This window comes from Diaphorina citri, unplaced genomic scaffold (genome assembly GCF_000475195.1).
Source record: "Diaphorina citri unplaced genomic scaffold, Diaci psyllid genome assembly version 1.1 scaffold1796, whole genome shotgun sequence".
Lineage (NCBI taxonomy): Eukaryota > Metazoa > Arthropoda > Insecta > Hemiptera > Psyllidae > Diaphorina > Diaphorina citri.
Window position 1 is genome coordinate 20791 of NW_007379222.1, and position 10977 is coordinate 31767.

At 35.7% G+C, this 10977-nt stretch overlaps 2 protein-coding genes across 2 annotated transcripts in view; both read left to right on the forward strand.

The window, feature by feature from the left end:
- Positions 1–1323: 1323 nt before the first annotated feature.
- The window catches only part of LOC103517287 (GATA zinc finger domain-containing protein 14-like), a 19560-nt gene continuing 9906 nt past the window's right edge, over positions 1324–10977 (forward strand). The window contains exons 1-2 of the mRNA XM_026829435.1: positions 1324–1894; positions 2100–2664. Coding sequence (XP_026685236.1) covers positions 1325–1894; positions 2100–2664 — 1135 coding nt within the window. The 5' untranslated portion in view covers position 1324. The remainder of the gene's footprint in view (positions 1895–2099; positions 2665–10977) is intronic.
- On the forward strand, positions 6516–7984 carry LOC113470747. Its single transcript, XM_026829434.1, has 3 exons — positions 6516–6934; positions 7108–7618; positions 7714–7984. Exons 1-2 carry the CDS (start codon positions 6570–6572, stop codon positions 7607–7609), a joined length of 867 nt encoding a protein of 288 aa, XP_026685235.1. The 5' UTR covers positions 6516–6569; the 3' UTR covers positions 7610–7618; positions 7714–7984.

Sequence of the window (10977 nt, forward strand, 5' to 3'; positions counted from 1 at the left end):
TCATTTAACAATAAAACGTTTGTGCATTACAGACGCTGGGATATGTCTCCCAACTTAGTGTTCCAGCCTGGTCTTTCGACAGATCGTTGTGTGTACGCGGTATTTGCACAAATTTCAGGACTAAGCGAGTGAATTTTGGGCAACTATCGTGTATGCATATGCATGCGACGATCTGTCGAAAGACCAGGTTGGAAGATCTTAGCAGGTAAAATTACACGAATCATGTGCTACCCTGGAAGATCTAGTTGGGAGACATGTAGCTAGGGGTAAGTGTACCATTTATTCGCCCACTTAAAAAACGTACCATTTATTGGCCCACCTGCCCACATTTATTTTTCTAATTTTTGTTTTTATGACTACAATTTTTGAATAGCACTGGTTCGATAGCAGTCTTTAAGCCCTTTCTTTTGATGAAATTGGATCTTGAAAAAGTTCGTCCAGTTCAGACTTATGTCGCGTATGGTACAGGTGGGCCAATAAATGGTACGTTTTTTAGGTGGGCGAATAAATGGTACACTTACACTAAGTCATAAAAACAAAAATTAGAAAAATAAATGTGGGCAGGTGGGCCAATAAATGGTACGTTTTTTAGGTGGGCGAATAAATGGCTTACCCTAACTAGATATAAGACTTTAGAATGATCTAAGAAAAGGTAAAGGACGGAACGGGATCGGTCAATTTGTTGCCCTACAACTGGCCAGAGGCAAGGCCATAATCAAGCATTCCTCATGTTCTATATTTAGTCAAAACAACAAAATTGGCCCCAAATTATGGCGTTCCTACCCGGCCAGACATTCAGTAACTTGGGCAATCATATCTGGTGATTATTGCCCGGTAGAGATTCGCCAGGTTGCTAATTGCATTGATTGCTAAATGATGGTGCTGAGTAGTTCAGGTCCTCCCACAAATTAGTGCCGAAATATGGGTGGCTCCTGTGCGGAGAGGCAACCCCGTATGAAATACAGAAATTCATGTACATATACATAGATATGTAAATATATTGTTTTTAATATTAATACGATATTATTCAGTAGTCTGACTGAGGGACTATAAACAAAGAGTAGATCAGCGTCTAGTTAGGGGACTACGAGTATAAACAGTGAGTACCTACACTAGTCCATATTTCCTTATGCTATATCAATAGCAAAGGTTGAGTCGGAAAATTTTGTTTCGCCAAAACCAGTTGTCCTCAAAGCGATCACTTTAAAGCTGATTGAGAATGCCGCCGACAGACGCCGACCCCATCTGAACATGGGCAAAGGCGAAGAAAAAGAAGAAGAGCAAAGGTTTAAGTTTAATGTAATTTCCTTTTCTATGTTCACAGATGTTGCCAGCCAAACGATTCCCAGCGGGAACATTGCAGATGAGTTTCCTTCTGTGTCTGATCATTCTTCAAGTCACCCTAATTCAGTCTGTCACCGTCAATCCCAACCATGACACCAGCGAATCTACCACCCCGAGTCAGCGAGACTGGAAGTCATCATTCCATAGAAACAACAAAGAGATCAAATTCATTCCATCGCACAAAGAAGATAAGAAAGTCAACACCGACGTTCCAGCCGTGAAGAATGACAGCGGTCCTCTGAGCAGAGCTCATGTGTATGGACAACGCAAACAAAACTTGGAAAACTCGGAAACCGAAGATCTGAAAACGAGAAGGGTAAACCTGTTGAATTCCTTGAAAACAAGGAACAACCCCAAAGTAAACGCGACCAAGGAATCAAACAAAATAGACATCATCTTACTACCCCAAGATGAAACCGAGGAGGTGTCAACCAGACCAAGTTCTTATCGCAGACGATACAGAAAGAACAAGAATAGACAGCATCACAGAAACGCTGAAAAATCTTCAGAGGAAACAACTAAACAGGAAAAACACGAAAGTGAGAAGCACCAGGAAAGTGAAGAAGTAAAAAATACAAATCAAAATGAAACAAACGAAGATAGTCAAACCAACAGGTTGTTTAACAAAAATAAGCGACGCTTATTTGGAAACAGGCACAGTAACAAAGTTAATAAAGAAACCCCAAAAAATAATGAAAAACAAAATGAAGAAGAGAAAGCTGACAAAGTTGAGAAAGAAAGAAAGTGAGAAGCACCAGGAAAGTGAAAAAGTAAAAAATACAAATCAAAATGAAACAAATGAAGATAGTCAAACCAACAGGTTGTTTAACAAAAATAAGCGACGCTTATTTGGAAATAGGCACAGTAACAAAGTTAATAAAGAAACCCCAAAAAATAATGAAAAACAAAATGAAGAAGAGAAAGCTGACAAAGTTGAGAAAGAAAACAATTACAAAATAGATTTGAATGAAAACAAAAAGGAAGAAAATAACAAATACGTAAAGGAAGACAAAAGACATAATGAGAGTGAGAGTGAACAAAAACCACAGGAAACAAATCCAGAAGAAAGTAGTGAGGAGAGCTCAGTGAACAGAGAAAAAGAATATGAGAAAACTGAGAAACTTGTTCAAAAATACAGAGTCCCAACAGTAAGCACTTTGGCTACTCCAATCGAAATTCTGAGCACAAATCCAAGTAGCTATTACGAGACCAATAACTACAACAAAGCAAGCCCAAGCCTAAACGGATTATCAAATATGCAACTATTACACACTCTGGGAATGAGAAAAGTCCGACAACCAAATCATCACAACAAAAGACATCAACAAGAAGTGAGGTCTGGCCTTTTCTTGTATGTAGAACAAGCAACTGTGCTCAAAATGTAGGACAGAATAGAATATACCTTATTTATCCTGCTCGAATGAGACTAAAATGTAGGACATGAGTTCCCAAAAACTAAAGTGGATATACACCTGTGACCCTGTGTACATGTGTACTGTGTATGGGTGCTCGGTAGACAGCACAGAGAACATTTACACGGCCCTGTGAAAGAAAGCGACAGGAACCATGTTTTTCATTTTTCGTATGTCATCATCCAGGCAAACCGAATTTTAAATTACTTTTTTGGCTGCTTCACATAATCCACGCGCAGAGAACATTGCGGGATTTCATATAGCTTATACATAGATTGCGGGATTTTATATACATAGATATAGTAATAGTAGAGCCTAATACGTGAGCACAAAGCGGCAAAGCACAATTTAGTATGTAGGTTACGTAGAATAAATAAGCGTGGTAGCGTGGTCTGTAGGTACATCCATTGTTTCTCTGATGTCTACGCCTGTTCTTTCTTCATTTGGGGGAAAAAAATGATGTTTGTACAAGTCACAAAGAACATACCTACTTGTGCACTCATATGTACACATAAGGACACAAGGGGGCTTGAAATGTCAATAGTTCAAAACGTGCCACTACTCAGCCTATCAACTCGGAAACCTTTAAAATGAGAACGACCGAGAGTTATGTTGTTCTATATTTCCTGAAAAGTTCAGCTGTAAAGTGCACTGTAGACAGTACGCAGATGAAAATATATGTAAGTAATCAGAATCCTCAGATAACATAAGTACAATCTTGAGGCGAAAAACGAAAAATTTGGGACTAATTTACTGATGTACGTATTATGTGACAGCAGCATAAATGTAGGCAATAGTGGTACCAGAGTACATAATTATAACCTATAGGACTTGAGACTTTTGAAAGCTGTCAAGCAGTCGCACAGAAAAAAAAGAAGAGCTCATGTTCTCATAATCATAAAATTAAATCTATATAGTAGGAAGGTAACTTGAGAAACTTATCAACAAAGGACCAGTTTGTTTGTTTTTCCTCCTTTTTCTTCTTCTTCTTTTTCTTCTTCTTCTTTTCTGCCAAACACGGACCAACAGCCATGCAATGAACTCTAGTCAATATGGATACAAAACTTTGTATATATTAGCAGCATGTATTGCACGTACACAATAGAAGCAAGAGGTTGAAGAAAACAAGAATGAGGTTAAAAGCGTTTAGAGCATTGTGTAAATTTCTCAATGAAGTTTTACTTATAAAGACACAAGTATACTCGTACTCTACTGAAATAAAAGTTAGATCTATCTTAAATTAGCGGTTCTCAAAATCTATAATGGCCGGGTTCACAAAGTGAGTTTAAAATCCATTTACGTTAAAGCAAATCTGATTGGCTAAAATGTTTGAAACTGAAGGAAAATCAAACAAACAAATCCAAGAGTAAAGTTTAGTTAACTTATTCCGAGCATAAACCTAGATTGTGGATTTAGAAGACTTGAGACTGATACAAAAATCAAAGTTATAACATTGTTTGTTAAACTCTTGGATTAAGCAATCTGATTGGTTGATTTCAAAATATTCAGCCAATCAGTTTGTTTAATTCAAGAGTTAAACAAACCGAGTTTAAGTTTAAACTTTAATTGTGGCCTACCTAGGCCAAAAAATGCAGGTACATACATATAAGTTACCGTTTAATTAAAAAAAAAAATAATAATAATAAAAATCTTGAAGTTTTATGGTGTTTCTATGCTAAATCCTTTGATCTACTCTTGATGGGTTAGAGGGCCTTAGACCCCACAGGCCTCAGACAAGGTATTCCATCAATATGTTGAGAACCCCTGCCCAAAACCATTTCGTTATTCCATTTCTCAATTGCAGCACCTCAATCATTCTACATTCTTGCAAACATTCAAACTAAACTTTGGGATGGAATAGCATGGGTGTTAAAGAAACACACAAAGTGTTCTTATTTTCATTGTTATTTTTTCTTCAAGTTTGTGAGAGCAAAGTTCCCAAGCGATTCTTTTTTTGTTTTTTTTTTTTTTTTTTTTTTTTTTTTTTTTTTTTTTTTTTTTTAAGAGGTTTGACAGAGGGAACTTTAACTGCTATGGTCTTATCGTCCCGAAATCGAGGAGAGAAGGAAGACAGGATAGGAGAAAGCCAGCCGTTTCCGAGAACGAACATTATCCCATCAGGATAAAATCCGCCCCGGGCGGGAATCGAACCCGCGGCCTAGCGCTTACAAGGCAGACGCACTACCAACTAAGCTAACTAGGCTGGCAGGTCAATCCTTTGATCTACTTTTTATGGATTCCAGGACCTTAGACCCCAGGCCTCACACGAGTTATTCGAACTGTTGAGAACCCCTGCCCAATACCATTTCGTTATTTCTCAATTGCAGCACCTCAATTATTCTTGCAAACTAAACTTTGGGATGGAATAGCATGGGTGTTAAAGAAACACACAAAGTGTTCTTATTTTCATTCTTCGTTATTATTTTCATTGTTATTTTTTCTTCAAGTTTGTGAGAGCAAAGTTCCCAAGCAATTCAATTTTTTTACCCGAACAGATACACAATTGCTGTGTGAAATATGAAATATCAACGCCAAGGTAATCTAAAATTCGAGACAATTAGACATTTTTTTTGCACAATAATAAGTACTTGAGTTAATAAGTAGCATTTCTTAATCATGCTCTCTGCAACTTTAAGCACAATCAGTCCAAATTATACAATCTCGTGCAAACAAATTCGAGAAAGATTGACATTGAAACTTTTTCAACATCAACAAATTTATCCATTAAAAAATAGAGCCAACAAGATAAACGAAGAAGAATAGAGTAATACCCCTGCCCCTACTTAAAACTAGTCTCTTACTGTTCTTGAGATATTTTGTTTACTTACAGACACACGGACCAATGTGCGATGGCTTTAGGCTCTAGGGACCTCAAAAAATGTTTTGGTACAAAAAACCGACCATCGAAAATTTTGACGAAAAACAATTAGAATTATTTGGCGTGACTACTGACAGCACTTGATAGATATGTATTTGTAATCCTCCAAGTAGGTACTTGTTAAAGAAGTTTGACAAAGGGAACTGTAAGTAACTGCAAAGGTCTTACCGTCCCGAAATCCTACATTAGACGCGTGTGGTCTGTGTCGTAACATGCCCATCCCGTTTCGTTCGTTTCATGACGTCACTCTTCGAGCACAAAAGGAAAAGCCACCACGACCACCACCGTTCATCGACCTTACCCGCAGCTATTCGCTTCAAGTTCCCCCAAACCACAAGATAGTTTAATCTAGCATAATCACAATAAAAGACAAGCACACTCGTACCTATACTGAAATAAAAGTTAGATCTGTCTTAAATCAGCCGTTCTCAAAATCTATAATGGCCGGGTTCACAAAGTGACTTTAAAATCCATTTACGTTAAAGCAAATCTGATTGGCTAAAATGTTTGAAACTGAAGAAAAATCAAACAAACAAATCCAAGAGTTAAAGTTCTTATTCTGAGTATAAACATAAACCTAGATTGTGGACCAAGCCATTAGAAGACTTGAGACTGATACAAAAATCAAAGTTATAACATTGTTTGTTAAACTCTTGGATTAAGCAATCTGATTGGTTGATTTCAAAATATTCAGCCAATCAGTTTGTTTAATTCAAGAGTTAAACAAACCGAGTTTAAGTTTAAACTTTAATTGTGGCCTACCTAGGCCAAAAAATGCAGGTACATACATATAAGTTACCGTTTAATTAAAAAAAAAAATAATAATAATAAAAATCTTGAAGTTTTATGGTGTTTCTATGATCCCAATCACGATGGTAAATAATGGTAAAATAGATAAAATATATCACTACAATTTACCTTTAGTTGAAAAATTAATGACCGGTAGAAAAACGTACAGTAACAAAGCTCATAAAATACACGATCCAGTTCAGCCATACTTTGGACCCTACAGTCACAACGAGTATGATGTAATGACCAAGAAACCTCTAGAAAACAAGAAGCCACTTGCAAGTAATAATAAGAAATTTGATAGCGACTCATTACCTGGGAATAGTTACCACAAGACTGACTCTACTCATGACTACAAGAAAGTGATCCCAGTGCATGAAGAGAACACGAGCTTTGAGCAAACAGACAAGCAGCTGGATTCAAGACACGACTTCACCAAGTTCACTCCATCGGCATCAGAGGAAATCAAAAAGTTCAATGTCAAAGATGACTACAAGAACTTTGACGCATCGGATGCATTTAATAAATTTGATGCTCAAGAACATTACAAGAAATTCAACGAGAAAAGTGAATACGATAAACTGAATCCAGCGGATGAGTACAACAAGTTCAACCCCACTGATGATTACAAATCGTTTGATATCAAATATGATTACGAAAAGTTCAAACCCGCAAGTGACTTCAAGAAGCATTCAATAAGTTTGATGCTCAAGAACATTACAAGAAATTCAATGAGAAAAGTGAATACGATAAACTGAATCCAGAGGAGGAGTACAACAAGTTCAACCCCACTGATGATTACAAATCGTTTGATGTCAAATATGATTACGAAAAGTTCAAACCCGCAAGTGACTTCAAAGCATTTGATAGCACTGATGAATTTAATAAATTTAAAGTAACCAAGCCTTTGAACTACCATAGCAAAGGATCAAAAGGTTCTGGCTATCATGAAAGCAACATAATCAACATCAAACCAACTCAGAGCTTTGGTTCGAGTCCGTATGATGTCAGCTCACTCAATGACAAAACATTCCAGGGTTTTAGCGACAAAAACTTCAGGAACTACGATCGAGTAAGGAGCAGTAGTATCTCTCCAATCTACATGAAACCCTATGTACACAGGTATTACACCAACAATGGCCGACCCAAGTCGATATACATTCAGCCTCAGTACAATAAAACGTAGAAACCGAATCATTTCTTCATGAAACTCACATGAAAAACTCGTGATATATGTCTGGGTCTCTGGTTTCCATTCCGAGCTGGTTCTTCATGCGAACCAAAATTCAAGATTTCTTCATGAAATCATGAAACTCACATGAAAAACTCGTGATATATGTCTGGGTCTCTGGTTTCCATTCCGAGCTGGTTCTTCATGCGAACCAAAATTCAACTTGGAGATGCCAGATTTCAGCCTAAATCTATGGTTTAACGGACTTTAGCGACAAGGTCCGCTGGTTCCAAATATCTCTGCCTTGTGGTTATGGTCACTTACCTACTTCATTACGAGGGAAAACAGATTTCATAACAATTTGGTGCCTTCATAATATTGTCTGTTCTGAATTCACCTTATGGTTATGGTCACTTACCTACTTCATTACGAGGGAAAACAGATTTCATAACAATTTGGTGCCTTCATAATATTGTCTGTTCTGAATTCAAACTTCCAAATTCTGTGAGGGGGCGGAGAAGATAACAGAATAATTGATAGTTATCCTACCATTACCTAAAAGTACCTACGAGTAAGTTATTGTTATTTGTAATCCCACTTTTGTAGGGAAAAATAGGGACCTGAGCTCTTTATTTATTTCTTAAAATTTTAGATATTCAGTACAAAACTACAAATTTAGATCGGTTTACAATTTGCAAAAGGTGTGACAACTTCTACGTCTCAACCCATTAGCATTTTTTTTTTTTTTTTACTATCAAAGTCTGTAAGTACACCATTACAAATTTGGTATTACGTAAATTTCAAAAGTTGATTTTACATACCTACCTAATATTATGGTATCCCGAAGAACATACGGAAATACAAATTCTAATGGATTAGTTATAGACATGACTCAAATTGAGTAAACAACATTAAAGATTTTTTAAAAATTTAGATATTCAGTACAAAACTACAAATTTAGATCGGTTTACAATTTGCAAAAGGTGTGACATCTTCTACGTCTTAACCCATTAGCATTTTTTTTTTTTTACTATCAAAGTCTGTAAGTACACTATTACAGATTTGGTATTACGTAAATTTCAAAAGTTGATTTCACATACCTACCTAATATATGGTATCCCGAAGAACATACGGAAATACAAATTCTAATGGATTAGTTATAGACATGACTCAAATTGAGTAAACAACATTAAAGATTTAGAGGTAATTTTTTATAAATTCGTATATGTGTACACCTATGTGTAATTGTGTACCTAGTAGGTATAAAAAATCAAAATCAAAATTCTATTACAAGTATGTATTGTACCTACACATTTTCCATCTATGTTCATTATTTGATTTTTCATTAATGTATTTTGTATGTAAACCCAATTATCGTAAGTATTTTGAATCAAATGCATGACAGTAAATAAATATATTTTTTGTAAGATGTAATTGTGTACCTAGTAGGTATAAAAAATCAAAATCAAAATTCTATTACAAGTATGTAGGTATTGTACCTACACATTTTCCATCTATGTTCATTATTTCATTATTTCATTAATGTATTTTGTATGTAAACCCAATTATCGTAAGTATTTTGAATCAAATGCATGACAGTAAATAAATATATTTTTTGTAAGCGAAGAAATATTAGTTACTAGGTAGGTAGACACTAAGAAAAAGGAGTCATTTTAATTAGGTAATAGAGTTCTAGGCCCGAAAAGTTCTAGGTGTATTTGTAAAAAACGCCTACAAAAACAATTTCACAATCACGTAGAGTACGTAGACAATGTGCAATGTTTTATGGATTAGAAGTAATGTATGACACAATGCAGCTTTGGCTTATTTCAAGGCGCAAGATACGCATTGGATTTTGAAATCAGCTGATCGTCTCCCATTTTGTTTCCTTCTTTGTTTACTTCTGACTGAGATTTTTACTTTCTATTACTACAGTATAGCGGAGCTATACTAGTAATGAAAGTATTGCAATCGGTCCAAATTTTCAAAATCGGGTTTTTGTAAGATGTTTATTTATTTATTTTTTGTACATAAATTGAACTGGCGTTGTTTCTTTGTCTTATTATTCCTAGGATTTACCTACCAAACTACTTTATAACTACTAGGCATTACGAGTATTTTCAGATGAGATACAATTTGTAGAGGTAAAACATTCTGTAAATTTTCCAAGCAAAATGCAAAATGCATGTTCTTCATACCTCTTAAAAATTGCAGACACATCAGAGAACACTTAAATCATCCTATGTCCCGTCGACCATTTCGACCAATGAAATGCAGTTTTCTATCTAAAGCAAAGCTAAAAAAAAAAAAAAAAAAAAAAAAAAAAAAAAAAACCCCCCCACTTAAATTATAAGTGATAACTATGAGGCATTACGAGTATTTTCAGATGAGATCCAATTTGTAGAGGTAAAAAACATTCTGTAAATTTTCCAAGCAAAATGCATGTTCTTCAAATCTTCATGCCTCTTAAAAATTGCAGACACAACAGACTGATACAGAGAACACTACTTAAATCATCCTACCCATCGACCAATGAAATGCACTTTTCTATCTGAAGCAAAGCTAAAAAAAAAAACTTACAGAGTACATTTTACATGACTGCCTCTCCTTGTAATGCAAAGTCGTGCTCAATAAAAAAAGGATCGTTACATCTTTTTACTGTCGAATAAATCATAATTTTGCAATATTTACCTAGACGATGGCTTGGCAATCTGATAACAGGTATGTAATTTTCGAGAACCTCCATACGTACAGTCTACTTAGGTACTTAGATATGAACTTTATGTAGATAAGTTCTCTACATACCCGTACATATTTATCTACGTAGGTATGTATGAATAATACATTGTAGTATGCATTGTACAATGTAGTGTACTTCATTCCAATGTCGTTCTTTGCATCAAGGTCCTGTCTATGTTTATGGACCGCTTATGGTAACATTTCATGTCTGCATTTCAACAGTCGAAAACCATGTTTTCATATTTTTATTTTAAGAGAGGTGTTTTATGGGCCTGGCTTTTAAAAAGAGGAAGACAAAGAAGAGGAACAAGAAAGAAGGAGGCGAAGAAGAAAGAAGGAAGAAAGAAGAAGAGAAAAAAAGGCAGAGAGAAAGGAAGGAAGGAAAGAAGAACAGGAAAGAAGAACGAGAGAAGAAACTCCATGCACGTAAAAATACCGACATGATTTCCATGTGATATATCCCACATACATTTACAATTACTAAAACATTCGCCAAGAATTACTAGAAACCTAAAATACGGAATCGAAACGCTGTTGACTCGTGCGGACTTCCATTCCCATGGAACTAAAACCACTAAACGTCTAGTCCTAGAGATACGCGTAGGTACATTCCTTACCTGCAAAACGGACAACTAAACGCTCAG

Bases quoted from the DNA above. Each gene is read 5' to 3' on its own strand.
- LOC113470747 (XM_026829434.1), top strand. From the start codon at position 6,570: ATGACCGGTAGAAAAACGTACAGTAACAAAGCTCATAAAATACACGAT. The intron at 6,935-7,107 runs GGATGCATTTAA...CAAGTGACTTCA, and splicing joins TACAAGAACTTTGACGCATC to AGAAGCATTCAATAAGTTTG.